Source organism: Nomia melanderi, chromosome 7 (genome assembly GCF_051020985.1).
Source record: "Nomia melanderi isolate GNS246 chromosome 7, iyNomMela1, whole genome shotgun sequence".
Classification (NCBI taxonomy): Eukaryota; Metazoa; Arthropoda; class Insecta; order Hymenoptera; family Halictidae; genus Nomia; species Nomia melanderi.
The window spans coordinates 16,275,732-16,297,967 of NC_135005.1; the positions used below are offsets into that span (position 1 = coordinate 16,275,732).

General features: G+C 51.4%; 1 protein-coding gene across 3 annotated transcripts in view; it reads right to left on the reverse strand.

Annotated features, from left to right (window-relative positions):
- Positions 1-385: 385 nt before the first annotated feature.
- The window catches only part of LOC116424976 (Krueppel-like factor 6), a 373,050-nt gene continuing 351,199 nt past the window's right edge, over positions 386-22,236 (reverse strand). For all 3 annotated transcript variants that reach the window (XM_076369589.1, XM_031972080.2, XM_076369588.1), the window contains 2 exons: positions 21,542-21,768; positions 386-2,949 (listed from right to left, as the gene is read on the reverse strand). In XM_076369589.1, the coding sequence (XP_076225704.1) occupies positions 2,774-2,949; positions 21,542-21,768 (403 nt within the window). In that variant the 3' untranslated portion in view covers positions 386-2,773. The remainder of the gene's footprint in view (positions 2,950-21,541; positions 21,769-22,236) is intronic.

The following is a 22,236-nucleotide window of genomic DNA, read 5'->3' on the forward strand; positions in this document are numbered from 1 at the left end:
TTATACAAAACACTCGGGTGTTCCGCTCCCTTCGCGCGGCTCTCCTTTCCCCCGGTGGCTCCGTTTCGACGTTACCCTCGCCCGGCCGCGGAATCCCGATTCGAGTCGATCACGCGATCGACGAAAAGAAAGCCTCGACGAGAAACGAAAAACGAGAACGGAACAGGAAAAAGGAACGGGCAAACGGAAGAAGAACACTCGCGCGCAACACGCGACCCGCCGGGACGGGTGACAAAGAAAAGAAAAAAAAGAAAAGAAAAAAAATGAAACCGACGCGACACACGTGCAGGCAATCGTCGAATTTAACGCGCGCGACCCACGCACACATCCACACACGTCAGTCAGGCTTACTTACAATGTAGGTACGGTATCGTTACGTTCTACGTGCGTTATCAGTTAATTTATTTGGCCACTGAACATTTAAAATTTAGTTTCTTTCTTCCCTCTACCTCTTCGTTTTCGTGTTTACTCCTCTCTGTTTTTGTTTGTTTCCTTGCTTTGTTTGTTTCGTCGTTTCCCTTCCGCCGCGCCGCTACGCCCGGGCAAAGATAAATTCTATCCCCTTAGTCTCTCTTTCTCTCGTCCGAGCGGGCGCCGGCTCCGTCAGCGACGCGCGTTCGTCTCGCGTTTTATATACTAAATGAATTACTACTCTACGCTTTTGTTCACCTCTCCCCGTCACGCGAGCGATCCACGGACCCTTCGCTCTCGATGACCCGACACGTCCGCGGGATTCCTCGGCCGAGGCGCGATCCGATCGAACCGATGATCCGCGGGACAAGGGACGATCCGCGCCGACCGGAAGTTCGCGGGACGCGACGCGCGCTGCCGTCCGGCCGCCGAATGTCGCGGCCGCGCCTCGTCGAGGCGGGGTGGCGTCGCCGAGGGGGCGAGTCTGACGCGTGGAAACGGTTCTAGAGCTTTGTGCGGAATGTTGCCCGTTTATTTTGTCCCTTATGTTAATAATATATATATTGTTTCGGTGAGTAAGACGAGAATATTAAAAAATATATATATATTTCATTTATTTCTGTTGAGCCTCCGACGAGAATCTTGTCCCTCGCCCCCTCGCGCAAGCTAAATTACGCTCGCCACCGGCCGACTCGCGCGGCGCGCAGTTCTCGCCGGGAAACGAACGCGCGAACGGTCGTCTAAGAAAGCGATCGTACAAAAGTACAAAGTCTGATGTCCGTATTATATTTCTCGTCGTTCCTTCCTCTCTCTCTCTCTCTCTCTCTCTCGCGTTTATCACGCGCACGCGTATCTGCTCAAAAACCTGCTACTTTTTTGCTTTTACGTTCGATGGTCGAATTTTTAAGGAAGAAAGAGTACCGAATCACGATGGAGGATGTCGGGCGTACAATTGTTCCGCGCGCGAACGATCCGGCGGTCGTTCGATCGGTTTCCCGTGGAAGGTGGAGCGCCGCCAGTCTTTGTTCCTTAAAAAATCGCTTCGGATTTCGTCGAGGGTGAAACGGTCGAATCGACGAGACTCGTTCTTTCTTTCGCTTCGTCGCCCTCGCGCGGATCACGGGAACGAAACGGGGTGGCGCGGGCTGCGGGAGGGAGGAGGAGGAGGAGGAGGGGTCGAGAAGCGGAGGCCCGCGATATAATTCGCACTGTAAATTCGGGATTAGCGCGCGGCACGGTAAACTTTGCTTTCGCGGAAACTGGCCGAAATCACGTATTCAATTACGGCCGGACCTCCGCTCCGTCCCCCGTCCCGACCGATCGACCGACCGGCCGACTCACCCTTGGAGCTCGCCGTTTCGCTCCGTCCCTCCGCGAATGCAATGTCGATTATCGCGGCCCGTCGAAGGATCGAAGCTCAGGGGAGCGTCGCCCGGTTCCTCGATCTCGCCGGGAAAAATGAGAAGTGCGCACAGGGAACGGGGGATGTCGTCTAGATCCTCGCGCGTGCACGAGAAGGGGATGCGGAGGCAGTGAAGGGGACAGGAAGTAACGTTTGGCACCGACAGACAGCATTATTGTCCTCGTGAACCGGGATTCCACGGGCGGACCGTCGATTCGACCGTTTCGCGGGAGGCGGACGGCGCGCTTGTCCCGGGAACGTTTCGTTTCCGCGACTCGCCGGTTGCCCGGCTCTCCGCCCCGTTCCCCGGCGGCGGCCGCTGTCCGCGGCAGCTCGAGGTCGCCGGCGGTACACCGTTGATCTTAGAATTTAATGAATTGGCAGTGATTAAGGTTCCGGGACGGACTCCCGCGCGCTGTTCCCGCGCGGGGCCGCGTTTCGACTACGAACAGTCTCTACTGACACGCCTGATGTCCTCTTGGCCGCTGTGTATTAACGTAAAAAAGTACCGCGCGGTTCCGTTCGAGCTGCGACGCGGGTCGCCCCCGCCGGAATGGGGTGGAGGGCTCGGCCGCGACTTCCAATCGCGACGTTATCTAGATCGAACGAACTCGGTCGGCGACTCGCCGATACTCGGGACGAGCGGATCGATCGCGAAGGATCCAGGTGACGCTTCGATCTCGGGTGCAGAACGATTTACCGAGCGGTGAACGTTCTTCGGTGGAGCGCGTCCCGGCTCGGCGGATCATCGATGTTCGGCGCGCGAACCCGCTGGTCGGGCAGCTCGACTACCCTGACGAGCCCGCGGCACGGCGGACCGCCGGGAAATCCGTGGAAGAAACGCAATCGCAAGCCCACGGCCGCTGCTCAATGTCTTCGGGTGTCCTCGGGCAGGAAGGAGCCTCGCGCCTCGGCCCTGGACCGCTCGACGCGCGAACGACCGCTCGCGGAGACGATCGATTACACGTGTCTCTTCATGTGGAGTGCCAGATGATCGCTGCGGGAGAAGCATCGGTCGCAGTGCCGGCACTTGAACGGTTTCGCGCCGGTGTGCTTGCGATAGTGGCGCGTCAGCTCGTCGGAACGCGCGAATCGCCACTCGCAACCCTCCCAGCTGCACTTGTACGGCTTCTCTCCTGGAACGGAAACAGAGGGACACGTTAATGCGCATTGATCGGCCGATTCGACGGGCGCGGATCAGCCGCGAAGAATCAAAGGGGCGGTTTCAATCTTCCTTAACGCTGATCGACAGGGTAATGCCGGCCGAACGCCGAGTCGGCCGTAACGAAATGTGATTACCGGTATTATACGCGCTCGTCGCGGTCCCCGCGGGGGGGCGAGAGTCACGGTACAATAACAAGTTTCGCTCGGTTCGGTGAACCCTTTGCTTTAGCTCGATCCTTATTCGAACGTTTCGCGGAGGAAACGAACGGTTACTGATTCTTCTTTTCAGGGATTCCAGCGGATCCCCGCGTTTCTCGGTAATAAAACGCTTCCCGTTGAACGCCGGGATCGCAGTCTTCCGGCCATGCGACGAAACTGCCGTGTAATAACCCGTCCCGCCACGCGAGGAACGGAACTTATCGGAAGAAGCAATATGCTGGAAATAGGAACCCGGCGACGTCTATAGTTAATTAGCATAATAAAAAGCAGCGGAGCCAGTGCATAACATTATCACCGTCGGCAGTCTAATAAAGTTTATGAACGCCGCCGTCGTAACCGGCCGATATTCCGCGCGACACAATGCGCAGGCGGCCGCGACGCACGGAGGCAAGGGGTTTTATTGTTCCGAACACGCGCGTCTACCCTTAAAATTACTAAAACCGAGGGGTGCATATAAAACTCGCCGGGCCTTGGGATCGACGATAAACCGTGGCCGTTTTAAAGGCGGCCCGGATACTTACTTTGGCGGCACGTGTGCGCCGCGTATCACGGACAAACCGGCGTGCCGCGGGAAGGGCGGCGCATTATTAACTCGTAAATAATCTATTCGGTAATACGGAAAGTGGCTGACGTTGATGAGACTGCGGTAAGCGGACAGAGAATGCCAGCTCGCCACCTGTGGCGTTCCGACGTCGAGCCTTCGCGAGCTGGCGAACACCGCGCGAAAAAACAGGGATGAAGAACACACGCCGCTGGGAGCAGGGGTGGAAGACAGTCGATACGCTTGTCTGTCGGTTCTTCATCGTACACGCTCCGCGGACGAATATTCATCGATTTCTGACGAAACGTTGATAGCTTTATCTTTAATTTACAGAACTATCTGCTTTACTGTACTACAAATCGATTCGTTGCGTGATTTTGTTATATTAAAATAGGGGAAGACTCTTTGTCGCTGAAATCGCTGAAGGGTTAAGAGTGTCTATCTACTCTGCGAGACCGGGTTTCTTAAGGACAACGATAGTTTCGAGTAAATAATGGATTACATTGTTCCAGAAGTATTACGGAATCCTGCGAAGCATTTTCGTCTGGATCCGATGTTTCGCTGAAACTTCGGTAGACGCTTGAAGCTGCTGAAGACACTCGCGGATCTTGAGGACTGCCGGTGAAGCCTGGCTGACGCTTCAACGGCGGCTCCGATGAAATAAAAATTGAAAATATCTTCTCGATAAGGGAGAGCCACTTTCTCGGGAATATACTCTAATTCCGCGGCGTCCTTCCATAAAAAGAAGAGTAAAAGGAAACCGAACGACAGCCGAGGTATCTCGGGGGAATGTAAACGTGAGCGTAAAACCGCGGCGTAAAACGTTTGACATGTATATCGCCCGGCTTTAAACCCGATGAATTAAGAAGACGAACAAAGAGGCAGGAGCTGCCAGTCGTTCGTAAGTATTCGCGTAAAGTGACGTTTTTATTGTCGCGTGCGCTCGCGGGTTGAGATACGAGAACTATTTTCAAAAAGATTCACTACGGTTAATCTACCCTAGCGACTAAAAGTTCCATAGAATTCACCCATAATTCCCAAGAACATGAGAACAGAAGCCTTCTGTTCATAACCCCAAAAACATCATTAACCCTTTGCTACGCAGAATCTTCAACGTGTATTTTCAAGTATGGAAACCATCAAAATAAATTGAACTAAATTAAATAACAACATTTTACACCGAAACCAAACGTTCAAAGAACCTTCAGCCACCGACAGTAACCATAACGAAACTCCAACCCCCAACGCGTTGGCAACCTACAAGAATGTGCAACACAGATTGCCAAAACACATCGTGTCAATCGCAAATAGTTAACCCCACAGTCGACAACCTGCAAGGATCCCTCGCGAGAGAACGTCTCGCGCCGCGGAGCCTCGAATAAAAGCAATCCGTAGGATTCGGTTGCCACCCTTCTCTTCAACGTCCGACGCGATCAATTCCTCGTAACGAATTCGCTCCGGGAACTGGCTGCCGTTGGTCCCCCGCGGGAAGACAGCCGGGGTTACGAGCTGTAGAGGTGGAAGCGAGCTGACATTCCCTGGAAGTGGGTGGCGACGGGGGTGAGAAAAATTTATACCCGGCTCGTTCCTCCCCCGAACTTCTCCCGAGGAAGCTCGTCTTTTTCAACAGGCTCCGTCTTCGGGCGGCGCTGGCTGACGGGGACAAATCCAGCCCGGACGTGGCGACGCATAACCAAATCCAATCCCTTCTGCCATCCATCCCTCAGCCGCCCCCTCCGACCCGCGATGCGGTTCGAACGGAGACACCCGACGGAAGCCGCGACTTTTCCGGGAAATACGGCGCACACGTACGCCCGACGACACCTCTTCTTCCCCGTTGAACGCACGGGCAACGGAGAAATGGGCAGGAGCGACACCGTCCTCTCCGTGGAAGCGAATTGTTCGCGGCGCGCAACGAACGGGAGGAATTTCTCAAAGATAAGGGTAAACCATCCCCGAGGAAGAAGCGAACCGAGGTCGAAGGGCGGCGAACATATTACAGGATCGTGAATGACGGCAGGAGAAATTGTTGCTGAGTGCACCGATAGCATCCGGGACGAGCGTGTAAGAATCGAGTTCCCGCTCGCGCTCATTGCCATTCCGGCGTCGCGCCCCGAATGCGCGCTATTTTCGCGCGACGCGGCGCAACGTGACCGGGTCGCGGGCTCGTTTTTTCCGGGACGACTCGGGACTATTCTTCCAGCGGATCGCGCGTGAAATACGGCCGCGCTGGAAATTATAAAGCAAGTTCCAGGGTCGTCTTCTGAACGGGGCGGAGCAAGAAGCGGGAATTATCTTTCTGCGCGACTTTGCGCTCGAGAGTGACTATACCGGCGGTACGTAATTGTAAGGGTGGAATTCGTATCGGAATGACGCGAGCGTTTCCAGGATCCGCGATGTTTCAAGGATAATGGCGGTGAAGCACGGTCTAAACGTTCCATTCCTCGCGAGGAGTGTACTTCTCGAGAGACTTCGTAATGCGTTTATAAATTAATGTTTCTTCTGCGAGTGCATTAAGTTCCATTGTTTCCTCGGCGGCGGCGGTAATCAGGAGAAATCTATTCGATATCGCGTTAAAGGAAAAAAGCAAGCGTCGAGGTAACGCTCCGCGCTCTCGACCAACATTCCCCGGGAAAAGAGTGGTAGCCCAGTTTCCAGCCTATCCGCGCCGGAAAGCCGGTCCGAAATACAACGCTCGGGACTCCGGCAGCGCGGGCGGAATTACAGAAAATTCCGCGGAACCGTTACACGTGCAATTAACCGAAAAAAAGAGAGGCGACGCGGGAGATGGAGGGCTGGAAGCCGGCCCCGTTCAGCACCCTCTGTGCGTGCACAGATCCCGTGCAAAAAGCGAATTGAATTTCGAGTAACCATGGCGACCGCGTGACACAACGAACGACCGCAGCCGGTGTGTCGCGAGCGTGTGCACGCGTCAAACGAGCGGCTCAGTCAACTTCGACGCGTGTGCGTGTCGAGGGCGAACCGGGGGCGGCGGCCGGCCGGGCGTGTGCGTGTCGCGACGCCAGGTGGACGAGCCCGCCGCCGATACGTGTGTTGGTGCATCGTGCGTTGCGCATTTTATCGCCGCATAATGGCCTCGCGGCGGTTCGTTACCACCTACGTAATAAAGCCATATTAAACAGGACGGCTTAAAGTGTTAACCCGCTCCGCCTCACCCCCGATCTCGCCACCGTTCCATTCCGCCGCCCGTCCCCGACGACCGCCCCTCGAGATCGTAACGAACGTTGCTAAACGACAGCCAACCCGGCCCCCGCCCCCTCCGCCGCGGGACTCCTTTGTTTTCCCTGAATATCGACTCGGCTGTTTATCTCCTTCTGCGTTTTGATCGCGTGGGAAACCGACACGTGCGCCGTACACTTCGAGGAATCGGGTAATTCGAGCTTTCCGGTGGGAGGCGGTTATCGCTCGGCCGTCGCAGACACGTGGAATTCACTTTTCTCGGCGACGGGAATTTCGCTTGGAACTTCTCGATCGATCTTTCCGCCGGAAGATTTCATAATTACACGGTTAATCGATTATCCGCGAAATTTTCTGACGGTATTATAAACACCTCCGAACTCCGGACAACTCGAAACTTCGAACTGCAGCGAATTCCTCGCGAGCCGTCGAAATAAGAAACTTCCCGCGGAGCGTTCCGTAATTTTCGAACGAAGCGGGGCTTATCGAAAAACCGATTCGCCCGCGATCCGTCGGTTGTTAGTCGACGTCGGGCGAGAGTTTGCGCGAGCGGCGTCGGGAGGAGCGGCGCTGGGACAGTCGCAGACGGTGGAAGTGGCTGCCGGTTTCCACGTAGAAGGTCCTCGAGGACGTTCGTTCCGCAGCGACGCAAGGAACGATTTTTCCACGTCCTTCCTTCCATCTGACGTTCCTCGAGGAGGTCTGAGTGGGTCGGTATTGCGTCGATATGTCAGCCCGCCCCGGCTATGTGTGCTCGTCGTCTTTGCATTTTATTAAGTCCGCCGCCGGCGACGATGTATAGGGCACCTTCCGTCATGTCGCCGAGGGATAGGACAACCGGAATTTATGGCCGTGGATTCCGTGCGCGCCCTGCCACTCGCCTCTGCCGACGTATTTTACATTCGAGGACGTTCCCGCGCGAGAAACGCTTTCCACGGGGAAACGCGAGCGAAGGGCGTGCCGCAGATCCGCGTGACAGATCGCCCGGCCGTCGAACCAGAAGATCGGCCGCGGTCTCCGAAGATACCCGACGAGGACTAAAATCTTTTACGACCCCGACAGATCCGTCGGGATATCCTCGCTGACCGATTGAGACGTTCCGAACGTCCAACCGCGCTTTTTTCCCCCACGCGGAGATCACCCGGCAATCGTGGGGAAGGTTTGTATCTGTCGCCGGCAATTTCGGCGCGGAGACATCTGGCCGCGTAATACGAGCGTCGTGGATCGACGGCGGTCCTCGATAATCAGCACTTTAGATTCGCCGGACCGATAAAGCGATTCTTACGACGTGAAAGATTGCGGATTTTTATACAAGATCCGAGATACGACGAATAACGGACTGCTCTGCGCGGCTTTTTAGGAATGTAAGTGGAAAGATAGAGCTACTATGGGAACTGGTTCTTTGCTAATGTTGAAACTACCTAGTAATTGAAGCGAGTAATCTTGAATTTGCTAGAAAAATTAGAACAATGCGTTTCTTGAGATTCGAAGCGTTGCCTAGTCTTGTATCTGCGCAGATACGCAAATTTCATTCAAAATCGGCCGCAGACGTGCCTTTACAACTTGAATACTGGCAAACTAAACATTCTGAAGCGGGCCAATTTGAGCCGTCCAGTGGTTTTAGCGTTGAATACCATAAAAATAACTTTCCAAATTTCTGATAGCTACAAAGTCGCAGTCTAATGATTAGAATATCATATTCCGCGATACGGATCGTTGAAACGATAAGAATAATCTCCAATATATAGCAAGGAATATTATGAAAGAAGCGCTGGAGTGCGAATACAGTTTCACGGTTTAATTAGCATATAGAATGTTTTTTTCTGTAGCCACCGCGTTACAATGACCGATAGAATCGCCAAGGGACGATTCTATACATAAAAATAAATGGGAAACGTAGAACACAATTTTCTCCGGCGAGTTTTCATTTTCGAGGAAATCGATTAAAAAAATGCATGAGCCGTCCCACATTCGAGCGCGGTGTAATTCCGAAGTCTATTTCCTCGGGAAAGAAGTCGCGCGTGAATAAATTTCATTTTCGACGCGTCGCCCGCGCGGCGAATACATTGCCGTTAAAAGAGGTGTTAATTTTCGTCCGCGAATCTCGTTTAATACCGATTCACGATCCCTGACGTACGAATCGCCGCGGACAAAGAAGGGAATATCGAGTATCTCGCCGCGTAATTCCAATCGCGCGTACGTCGCGAGTCGAAAACGCGATTTTCGCGGGACGACGTCGCGTTTCGGCGAAAGTGAAACAACGTTCCGCCGCGGAAACATCGAAATCGGAACACAATGGCGGTCGGTAGGAATTCGCCGAAAACGGAGCGGAGCGATCGGCCGCGCCGGGGAAGACTCTTAAGCGTCACGGATCGAAAAGTTTCATTTCCATCGCGGCTCTCGATAATGGCGGAATCCGAACGTGTCCCGGCCGCCGCGCGCTTTTTGCCGTTCCTTCCGTCGGGCTTCCCGTTGAAAAGTAATTTCAACTTCGAAAAAAGACGCGGAAAAATTCAATCGGCGCCGAACAGCACGGAATTTCAATTTCGAGCGAAGCTCGAACGCGCGCGCGCGGTCGGGCGCCATTCAGAAAAAAAGAGCGGGTCCGGTTGGTTCCCGCGGCAGTAGCCGAAGGAGAGCCGGAATTCCCCTGCGCTTCTTTGAGGAAATATCGCGGACTGTGAAGCGGTAATGGCCTTTTTCTATGAAAGAATCGCAGCTCCTACAAAGCGCTACTAGATTTTCTATAGTCAAGCTCGTCCCCCAGAATTCTTTATTCGACGTTCAAATGAATGCTGGAGGAACTATCGCGAAAATTACCGGGACACGGGGTCCTTCGATTAAACGAGTCTCCGTTCGTGCGCTCCGTTCGCGGGGGTGGATAAATGTACAGAGAAGGAACTCGTTAGACGCCGAAGAACAAACGGAGGTCGAGGGTTTCGATATTTCATTAAAACGGAGAGAATTCCCCGATGCGGGACGAGGGGAGAGGGGGAACGTGTCCGCGTCCGTTCGGTACACGACGAATTTTCGCGTATTCTATCGGTCGAAAATATAAATACGTTCTACCTCTGAAATAAATGCAATTCCATTGAATCCGTTATCAGAGGGGTGGATTCATTTGAACGAAAAAGGAAATTGCGGGACTAAAGCCCGGACCAGAAGTCGAGTCGAATAAATATTTCACGGATCTGCGAACGGATTAATAAAACGCAGCGGGCCGTGGCCCCCGGGCTCGTATCCGAAATTGCGAAAGGCTATCTTGTAAGTCTGCGTGATAGATCGTTCGAGGCAGCGCCGAATTTACGTTTCCCGTGGAGCCGAGGGTCCCCGGGATACGACTGCCGCCACCCTCGGCCAGATAGGGGCGGCATTTTATATTTTTTTTTCACCGTTCTGCTTGAGAAACGACGCTGTCAAACCCCAACCCCTAATGGCGGCGAGGCAGGGGAATTCTGGGAGGGGGACGCGACGCCGCTTCCCAGATAGTTTCTAGGGGGACAAATTTTCTGTTGGATCGAACACTCGACGGAATGTATGCTCCGCGCGTCGCGGAACGGCGCGCCGCGCTATAGAAATGAAAAATTGAAAGGGATTGTATGCAAAGCAGTAACATAAACCGAAAATACAACGGGGGTTGTCTCGGGGAAGGTCAGGCATTCGGGGGGCCACGGAAACGAAAACGGTTCTTGCCCGCATAAAACTTCATCGTTTCTCGGTGTATCGTGTCTGTACGTGTGCGCTGATTTGAAAAGATAAACCCGTGACTTTTTCTAGTAGAAAAGATTGACAGGTGTTGTACAAATTGTATTAAACACTCAAACACAGTACGAACAATTCTGTTATGAGACACAAATTCCAAATAGAAAAGTGCAATCTCCATTACGAACCTCGCGTCTGACCACATTCAGAATACTCTACTGCAACAATTTTCCTCGGCGTTTCGTAAAAATGCAACGACGTAACGTGTCGATTGAAATGAATATTCTGAATAATTCACAACTAACAAATTTACTTTGGGTAGAAATAACTCTACCCAATATACTAAATTCCACTATCACCGATCTCCAAGAAAAACGAAACTAAAACCACGATCGTTAAGCCCATCGTCTAAAGAGTTCAACGATCTCACGAAAGGTCGTATCGATCTCGAGGACCTTGAATCGGCGACTGAAAAGGGTACGCAATATTGTTTGCCAGCGAGCGAACGCGTGCTGCTGGTCGAAGTTCGATCGGAATGGAAGTTCGCGCGATCATCGTGGATCGATCAGCGAATCCCGCGGTTTTCTTAGCAGCGCGCACGGTCTGGCGGCGCAGCCGGTTCTCGGCTGGTTGTTTCCGTCGCGGCGGTATCGGCCACGGCCGGAGATAGCGCGCTCCTCGTGTTGTGAACTGCGGTCTCGCTGTCAACTGTACCGAGAACTTTGACGATGTTTCCAATTGTTTGCGGTGGGGGAGCGACACTCGCCGCGGAGGGAGGCAGACTGCGAACTTCACCGCGATCACGTGTCCCGAACAGTGCCCGAGGTGCGAATCAATACACACACACACGTACACGGACGGGCAGACACGCACGCACGAGGAGGATCCGCGCGTATCTTCCGTACGCGCGAACACCGCCGCGGGCGGCTTTAATCCGAAGACGAACAAACTTGCGCCTGAATGATACAAGCCTCGGCTAGATTATTTCGAGAATAATACAGGAGCCTTTGATAACGACTTTAAGTATTTACCGGCTGCCTGTGTGCCGAGATTCCCGCGCGGCAGCCGAATAATCGAGCAGTGAATTAATTAGAAGCGGGGATTATCAGGAATTTCAAGCGGCGCGCAACGAACTTGTAAATCTGGTATTTATAGTTCGAAAGTGCGACGGGGAAGTTACGAAAGTGGATAGAGATCGTGTTTTCTTCATTTATTTCGTCTTCATTTTCAAATAGCTCTAGGTTCTTTGGATAACAAGGATCGTTCGCGAGTGAGATCAACAGCGAATTAGCGAGTTAGAATCGAATAACTCCAGATCATCCACGTTTCACCTCGTTTCACCTCGCGATTCGAGGAGACCGAAGATTCTTCCGAATCAATATCACCCGAACGATCCCGAATAACTGATCGGAAGCGGAGGTTTATCGCGATCGCTATCCGTCGACCCCGCGAAAATCCGCTCGGCTATTGTGCGGAACTGGAATGTGGCAGCGAGAGCTCGTAACGTTTAAGATTTAACGGCGGGAGACAGGAAACGCGGGGAGGGCGGGGCGGGGAAGACGGAAACAGAGATCAGCTCTGGTCACGGTTGATTGCTTCGTATCGAGGCGAGCGCACGGGCGGCAGGCTACGAGTTTGTGGTCGGAACGTAAGAGTAGACGCGTTCAATCGCGCAGATGCACTCGGTCCGTAACCAGGAGGACCGAGACGATGCACCGAGGGAGGAGGCAGCCTGCAGGCCGAGTTCAGTTCCTCCGTGCCATTATTTACGAATCGTATTACCGCGATGCACTACGCTCGTCGGTAATGGACTCGGGGACATGGCTCCCTTTGAACCAATCTGTCGGCGAATTTTTTTATCGTTCTCTGTACTGAGATTAGTAATGAACGGAGAAAGATGTGTTGCGAAGAAAGAGATTCTCTGTCGAGTGAACTATCGATGATCATCACCTTCTCGGAGCGTTTTGATCGATAAAGACCTCATCTCTTGATAATTAATTTATTTCTTTCCATCTCTGAAGTTATAAAATAATCATTGCCACTGAATCACTGATGTTATTGTTGTAATGGTATTCTATGCTTGATGAATTTCGATCTGAGATTGCCCGAAGGTTGCGAAAAATGCGCGATCGGCAAAGACAACAAAGATCTACCTTGTTCCCTCACTCCCCGATCGCGATATCAGCGATGCGTTCGCCTCCGAGGCGTGCCTCGTTTAAAATTATTACTCGCCGGTCGACCCAGTTCCGTTTAACGCGTACAGCCGCGCGCACTTACCTAGTCGCGGGGCGTTCGCGCGAACAAGAGCGGCGTTCTGTCCGCGTCGATCGCTTTGAACGGTCTCACGGCCCTTTCATCGCGCTGGAAGAAAAGCCGAGCGTCCTCGATCGCTAAGCTTTTCCGCGAAGTTGCAATTAAAAGCTTGGCAATCAACGCCCGGTGACCGGGACGGCGGATTATTGCTTTCAACCGGATGAAAACGAGCACTCCGGCACGAGAGCGATCTTTGCGATGATTCGATTCGATGCGAACGGGGACGAGAGCTTCAGCGTGGAAATTCTTGACTGGTGCTCGTCGGCGCGGGATATTTGTTCGTTCGCGCGGCAGATTATCGAACTTTATTAAAAGCTCGCTCGCCGTGAGGAACGCCGCCGGGAGCCCCGGTAATTTCGAGGGCTAACATATTCGACGGCACCGTCGAACACCGATCTTCTTCTCTTTCCTCCATTTTTACGACTCCACGCGAAAAAGTGAAAAGAAAAATGTATCCTGTAAATATCACGATCGGACGCATCGTGCATCGCTGCGTCCGAAAATTTCGAGTACTCCGTTTGTAAGTTATTCCCTTTATTTCCGATACTAAATCAAATTTACTCTGTCGCGTGAAATCGTCGCTTCTTCAGTTAATTCCTTTACACCGTCGAAAATCTGATGGTCTATTAGATAAACGGTTAGTGGACGAATTCACGGGGAAACAACGCTGTCGCTGTTTGATTTTCTAAATATATTGACATTCCATCAACCGAAGACTAAGGCCGGACGATTACGGAAAGTTTCCGGCGAAACGATTGGACTCCGCCGAAGGATCAAAGTCCTGTCCACAGCTCGGCCCGCGAGAACAATGGGGTTTGGAATGGAATTCCGGAACAGAGAGTCCCTGTAATTGGAAATCTCTCTCTTTTTCTCTCCCCACCCGTTTTCCCGCCTCCTCCCGTTTCCTTCCTTCTTTCGCCCTCCTTTCAGAACTCGCCCTATACACGGTATAGTCGCCGCGAGACTGTTGGACCAGCGGATCGATAGTTCCTTGATTCCCACGAGGAAATCGTATAGAAAGCCTTTCGCCCGGGCAAAAACGGAGAAATCACTGAAACGCGGTATTGACGGCCAAAGTGGATAAACAAGGAACAAATCCTGTTGTCTCGAAAATGTTTAACACTTCTCCCGCCGGCGATGTCGCGCGCCGGTGGCAACGAGCAACACGGAATTCGTCCCGCCCATCGATCCCTCATGCTTCTACTTCAAACTTCGAGATTTTCACAAAGATAGCAATCTTTTCGACAGGTTCAAACCGTTTGCTAAGAAAATAAGTACACAACGTCGCTTCCAAAGCAGCACTAACCCTAAAACTTGAGATTCCTCCATAGAATCTTCCAGAGTACATCTATCGAGACTTCAGATTTACAATTCAGCTTATTACTAAATCAATTTCTATAATCATTTCTCAGAGAAACATCTATCTTCGTAATAATTCCAAAAAGAAGACATCAGGACTAGGTCATCTAACCGGTGTGACAGTTGTATCGTGGAAAATCTCTCACAGAGATAGAAGACATCGTTCGAGTAACAACATCCTCAAATCCCAGCATTCAAAGAGCACCGCGAGGCGTCTGCCGATTCCACAAGAACGAGAGCGCGTTTGCCGAAGCAATAACATCGCGAGCGCAAACGAAAAGAAATAATCCCGCGTCTTAAACAGCCGAGGTTCCCGTCGCAGTAGTTCCAGCCGGGCAAAATTTACAAATCCCTCTCTCTCGTTAACGCGTGTACCCAAAGTTCCGAGCACCGGTGCGTATTTACCGATCACCCTCGACCGGATCCGCGGCGCGGAACGGGGAGGACCTGCGAGGACGAAAAGGTTTGCGGAAACGGCGGGGGAGGTGGAGGAGGAACGGAAGAAAACTCCGCGGAAGTTTCTTACAGAGATGGAAATGCCGGTATACTTTGATCTCGGTCGACGAATCTAATTACTGGCGGGGTTTCCGAAGGAAGAGCGGAGCGTTCGCGGGCCCCGGGACACGAAACGAGGCGAATCGTCGAATCCCGGGGAGTCCCGGCGATCGTGTGGCCGAGTCAACACGACGTCGGCTCGTTACGAATTCCATCGGCGAAGTTTCCTTCCGAGGATCTTTCGGCATGCAGATACCCGACGGACGGAACCGGCGGCGGAGGTCGTTCCTCCCTGACCCAGCTCCCTCTTCGGTATCCTTCGAGCGTCCTCCCACGTAACGGCGCCGAGAAGAGAGAGGACTCGAGAGAACCCGCGGCGTCTTAACGGCGAATCGATGTGATCCGATTAGACGATTTAGCAGTCAAACCGCCGTCTGACCCCGTTAATCCTCTTCTAACGAGCCGATAAGATGTTAACTCTAAATAGCGTTCCTGATGACTACGACCGCGAGGCGAGCCTCCGGAGTCTGGATCCGGGGCGACTCTGACCGAGCCGATTTACCGTTTCAGGGACGCGACAGGTTGGTATCGATTACGGGATTTGCTTGGCTCTTTCTTTCGAGTCGCGCGAGAGAGATAGAAAGAGAGAGAGAGGAACTGTTCCGTTACCGAGAAGAATAAAGGATACTCGTTAGACGACGCGGTGGAAACAAGAAAATTTCGATCGATCACCGAAACTCGGATTTCTTAGTTACTCTGCGAGGCAGATCGGTTTGTTCGTCGCATCGCCGCGGAAATGAATACTCGGACCTCCCCGTCGAAGAGTCGCGAATCAATCTCGCGAGGAATTACATCGGCGTTTAAACTCGCGACGGAATAAAACATCGGAATACCGCGGCGCGTAGTTAGATGGCCGAGCAGCGCGCAGCGGGGGATTGTTAACGAAGAAGGATCCGTTTTCAATAGTTCAACATCCGGCGAACGGACAACGTAATATCGAACCGGTTACACGGGACGAGATTGGCGGAAGCGTAGGCAACGGCTCGACACCGGAGCGGCGCTGGCGCGGCCCGCGGACGAACAACGATTAACCGGGAAATCCCGGGGATCCGTCACACGGCGGAACCAATTACGAGAAAAGTAATAGGTTTGCGGGACTGGCACACGTGGCGCGTCCTCCCGGCCCCGTTTTCCAGCCGAAATAAACGTTCGGCGAGCCGCGATACGTGACACAGACGTCGTCTGGCGGCGGAGCCTTCCCGGCGCAGAGGGGATCCTTGTGTCAGGACGAATTCATAACAGAGTCATAATTGCGGGACGGGCCTCGCAGTATGCATAATCCCGTAGTTAGCAGTTCTGCTTAACGATCCGCGAGAAGCAATCCCGACGTACCTGCCACGCTGCAGGATGGAGGCGTCCCAGCCAGCCACTCTCTTATTGCCTACCATCCCCGCCGCCGCCGCCGCCAACCCTCTATCTTTCTTTTCGCTTCTCTATGTTCCTACGCTGCCACGTTCTCGTTCTTATTTTCTACCCCTCGACGGTCCGTTCCCCGTCGACTCTTTTTGCCGGGGAAACGTAATTTTTGGAGACCCGGCGGAGAAACACGGTCTCCCGAGTTTGTTTTTGCGGGCGCATAATTCGTTGAACGAGCCGCTTCGGAGACGAGGTGGCGGAATGTTAATGGATAGATTATTCTTTTGTCGCGCTCTCTCGGGAAATGGTGTCTTTGTTGCTTTGAGTATGTTTTTAGAAAGAAGCCACGTTAACGCTAGATTTGCGGCCGTTTATCTTACACTTTGTTCTAGCGTTCCTAGGGGACTATGTTTATATAGACCGCAGAAATTAGTGTTTCGGGAATTATAATGAGTGTTTATTGCGTCAGTCGGAATCTAAACTGTTATCAAATGTTTAGTGAGAAAGTATACTGTGGAATTTTGGAGTAGATTATTGAAGGACGAACGATGTAACACTTTAACTGCCATGTCGTCCAAATTCGGGTGACAGCATTTTCTCCATCAACTTAAAAATGAATTCTCCCGGTGACGTATCGAACGATCTGAATTTTCTTAGATGCATTAAATATAGAAAGAACAGTAGGTCAATCGTTACGAAGAATTTTGACCGGTTAGTTTCTGTTTTAGTATGAAAATTATTTTGATTGTGTGGAGGTTTTGGTGAATGCCTATTTGGCAGTCAACGTGTTAAGGATTCTGGAGAAAATGCGAAGAGCAGAAAGCGTTCGATCGGACGATGCTTGTTAAACGGATCGCGCGACCTACCCAGCAAGGTGAATCTTTAACGACGCGCCGCGTCTAACCGAGCACTCGCGTCTTTCCTAAATTTATCTTGGAATTCGCTTCATCATTACGTCGAATCCCGTTGCGCGTCGCCCACGTAGACAGGTACACGTGCCGCCAGCCGGCACGTCGACACGTCCCCGTAATATTGTACGTACAGGTGATTAAGCGTGTATACGTGTCCACATATATTTGCTCACGTGAATAGCTACACGTGCGCGGGCCTTCATATGTGTTTATTTACCTATCCGCGTGTGCTCATCTGCATCCGTACAGGGACGCGGCGCGGTGTGCCCACAGGAAAGCGCGCAGATGTGTAATTTCAGTGGCAGTATTATGGAGGCCGATGTAACGAGGGGACGGGGGTGGGAGGGGCGAAGGTAAAAACCGACGCGCAAAGAGGGAACGAGAATTATTGAAGATTGGGAAGGAAATGCAGGATAGACGCAAAAAACCGACTCGAGAACGTGCACGGAACTGAGATATATCTAAGCTTGCTTTTTAAGGAATCCAATTAAAAATTCCTTGATTCCTCGAGAATTGACTCTCCGATCGGTAATATATACCGGATCTATGTAATACTATCTATAACGTATCAGACGTTAGAAGTTACAAGAAAACAAAATGTCAACGTAATAAAATAACGACCAGAAACGACCTACCAAGATTTCATTCGATCCCCTCGTTACCTAAACAACGAGGACTGCGGCAGACCGAACGCATCCCGAAAGCAGCGCACGACGGAAGTAGCGTTCGCGGAAATTTCGAGTTTTCTTGCAACTTTCCCGCGGTGTACTCCCGACAACACGACTAACATTATTCCGCGAGCGTACAAAGAGGGCGAAGCCATACATTCCCCACGCGGCGGAGAGGATCAACGAAGCAGAGTATACAACACAGCGAAACCGAGACTTCGGTGAAAGGGTTCGAAGCGTGACGCGACGAAATCCCTGGACAAAGAGCGAGGAAGAACCGCGGGGACCGGCGGAGGGAGGGGGTGTACGGCGGCAGGGGTTGCGAACGGAGGAGGATAGAGTCCCTCGTTAATTACAGTTCTCCGGCAGCCGCGCGGCATCGAACCGCGAAAACCTGCAGGATGAAGAAGGAGGAGAGCGAGCTGACCGCGCGGTAATAACGTGTTCGGTCAGTTCTTCGCTGAAAGTGACGCAGCTTACGGAAGTGACGACGGAGGAGGCCGCGCGGTTTCTTGCATGCAATTTCCTCGGCTGGCTTTCTTCCGCCGGTCGCGATAGATCGCGCGCGCACGTTGCTTTTTCACTATTTACTGGCTTCCAAACGATGCGTCTTAATTGGCTTCGCCTTTGACCGGGACGCAGCGGGGCACGCTTGTTACTGAGATCATGGGTGCAACGCGTATCGGGAAAATGGGGTGTATATGAATCTCGGGAGGTTTGGATATTAACACTGAACCGGGAGGCTGAGAACGACCCATTCCTGGTGTCTTTTTGTAGTTGTTAAAGAGATGGATGTTTCTTCGAGGAATCATTAGGGGAATTGATTTAGCGATAGGCAAACCGAATTGAAGTCTCGGTAGATGCACTCATGGAGTTTCTATAAAGAAATTTCAGAAAGTCAATTTGATACTAAAACTACCAGGTCGAAGTGATTTATCGAGACTTTCTTTCGCAATTATCGAAAGTGGGAAGTTGCTTTTAGAAAGAATTATGAAGCTGTGTATTTGTATGAACGCTTCGAACCTCGAGGAATACGGTTTTCTCTGTTTTCTAAGGCATTATGGGAAAGTCACTGAAATTTGATTAACATTGAAATACATTTGGCATTAATTGAACTTGGTAAACCACGTGTCTATAGAAATGGTGTATCGTTGTTCGGCACCATAAGGGTTAAGATACTTCGAATAATTTCAGGAGATAAGGTTCATCGAAAAATTTTCTAGTCGGAATGCACTCTGAGCGCACTTCGTTTCTACCGAACAGGAAATTGTTCCTCAGCCTCATTGGCTATCTCTATAATCTTCAAAATGACGTAGAAAAAAAGTGATTAGCCGAGGCTGTATGTATTCAGGTCGTGCAAGCATTATCTAACGGTCCGAAGTTTCCGAGTAATGGTGTATCGCCTAAATAGAGGCTAGTCAACTCCAGCAGCCAATTTGGGATTTCAATTTCCTCCTGGCAAAGAAATCTCACGTTGAATCTAATTTACTTCTTCCGGCACGTGTGCCATCGATCCCGTAACAAATTGATTGGAGAGCGTGTACACCTCGCGAACTTTTGATCCCCGATATGTAAATAACTGCTAAAGAACCAAGAATGCTTAGAGCGTTAACAGAGAGCAAGTCAAGCAGAGATCCTAGTAATCAACGAAATTGCTTCGCCTGCTGTTTTTCGTATCTGGTATTTTTATAATACCAAAGATAGAATACCTGCTGCACGATCAAACGAGCAATGAGATAATCACCGGTAAGAGAATGCTAAATAGAAAGTGGTTCTTGCCAACGAACCTTACAAAAACCGTTGCCTGTCAAATATTACATATTATTTCGTACTGCGTTGCAAACTATTTCAAATTTCCTGGAAATGCACGAGCGCCCGCGCTTCATTAACAAAAACGATCCATCTAGAAACAACAATCGTACAGCTAACAAAGAAGTCAAATATAAAAATGTGCTCGAATGAAACCCTGTGCATATTATAGTACATATCTAGAAATGAAAAACGCTCATGACTTTTCCAGCTATGGTCTTTTGAAAAAACTGAGTTTGAACTTTCTGTCGCTAATATGATTAGAAGTCTAGTGAAACAAGGTCGCTTAATCTCCATGCTTAGAATTTTTCTCCTCCTATACTCTCTAAATTAGTTCCGTTCTATTATTCCAATGTTATCCATCGCCTAATTACAGTAACACAAAATCTTCAAACTCATTTCATCCAGAAACAGAGGCGCATTGTCGAAAAAACGAGGATTATTCATTCCTAGATATGTGAATACTACATTGAAACGCAGATTTCCATATCTAGTCCTCTCTTTGCGAGTGTTCAAGATTCCTCGGACTGTTCGAGCAGAAAAGAAACTCTCTCGGACGTTCTCGCGCTGAATGAATTATGAGATCCTATCAGCGGGACTCGGTGGTAGCTAACGAGACAGCGAGGGCCGATTATCCGGCGATCGATGGAAGAAAGCGGCCGGGCCGAGTGTTTCGCCGGCATTAAACATGCATCTTCCGGCATCGCGCACGTGGGCTTCGCATTCATCCCGCGGCGCTCGCCGCGCTGATCCAGTCCGCCGTGCAAGCCGAACAGGCTCCCTTAATTCAGCCCCGTAATTAATTATGCATTGTTGTTTGCCGCGATAACCGGCGGAGACGAGGTACGGCGGCACCGAGGAATTTGTCCCGGTGCTCCCCGCTCGCGGGATATATCCCGGCTGTAGCCGGGCGAGGCGACAGACGCCACGGGATAATCGCGTGACTAACGGTTAACTAAATCGCGAAGAAAGCCCGCGCGGAATTATCTGCCGGCGACGCGTCGCGCGGCGACAGACGCGTCGTTTATTAATGGCGATCCACGGTATTGATAATTCGCGCGTGCGTTACCTTAATTGCGGAAAGAGTGATAAATGTTGATCGCGCCCGAGCACGAAGGGCCGACGGAACGCCCGCCATTTTGCGGTCCGCGTGATTCATGGCTCGGCTGGGACGACTTTTCGCTTCGCGTCTCCTCGCGATCGAGAACCGTGGGATCCGTGTGTTCTCATATTGTCAACGTGCATCGAATATTTCCGTTGTACACGGGTACGGTTTGTTCGATCGATTTCAACCTCGGAGATGAAGAATACAACGCGACAACGAGCGAATGATTAAAATGGAAGTGGATATCGTGTAAGTCTGAAGTTTCACGAGAATCGTGAAAATATCGCCGTGTCGCGGAGCTCCGTCCGGATAATACTCGTTATAAAATCTCTTCGAGCCTTTGTTATTCTTCGCACGGTAACGGGGGCCTCGTAATCCCATTGTAAAAATAATTATTTCCAGCAGGAAGATTCCCCTTTTATTGAATCGTCGTGCCGTTCACGCATGGAGCGGCAACTCATTAGTGAATTGCGGCCGTTTACGCGTTTAAAGCGCGCGCGGAGGTACCCGCTCGCAATCAGATCGCGGTGCTTCGGCGGCTGTTTGCGCGATTTTTATTCCGCCTTTATCCCGTTACTGCGGGGTTCAATTACTCTTTATATAAATTCCTCTCTGATGAATGCGACCGCGCGAACCCTGGTAATTCGCTCATTAATTCTAGCGCGATTATTCGGAGGACAATGTGTATACACGAATTAACGGGGGAAAAAAAGGGGATTACACCGGTTTCGCGTGGAACGGGAACGCTCTCGTTGTTTCGTTCCGAGTCCGGCGTGAGCGTGAATCGGTTAGCCGAACCTTTCAGAGAACGAGGATCGAGTGACTCACCCGTGTGCGTCCTCTGGTGGGCCTTCAGATGCGAGCTCTTGGTGTAGACCTTCTTGCATCCCGGAAATTGGCATTTGTGTATCCTGCGCTTCGTGTCGGGCGGACTGTGCTCGTGGCTCCTCGCGTGGTGCCTGTTGGCCACGGTGCTCGCAGCTGCGGCGGCCCCTGCGTGTGCGTGTTGCGTGCCCGCGACCGCGGGGTACCCATTCGCCGCGACGGAGATCAGTCTGCAAAAAAGCCCGGAGCCGCATCATCACTGCCCTTGTCCGGTGTCCCGTAATTAACTGTTGGTATAGACCGTGATATGCGCGCGACGTCCAATTTGTCCGCAATTTAACCATGAAATAGCGTGTAATTCGAACGGCCGGATTCAAATTAATTCGCGGAAAAACCGGTGCCAGCGGAATTGATTTATTTGTTGCATCGGGTACCCGCCGGATTCTTTTCAATCAAACTCGCGTATGATAGCTACTTTACGATGATTAAAACGTTGGGAGATCGACGGATAGGTCTCTTCATTCTCTAGTATCTAATCGAATCTTTAACTTAGTTCCTTATGGAAAGAATTCTTAACCCCTTGCGGTCCGACGTGCTCTTGGTATCTCACTTTGAGGTTCACGTCGACGTTAGTTCATTCGACAGCTTAATATGACGCTCTATTTATTTATTCAAGAATATTTGGGAGTCATTGAAAT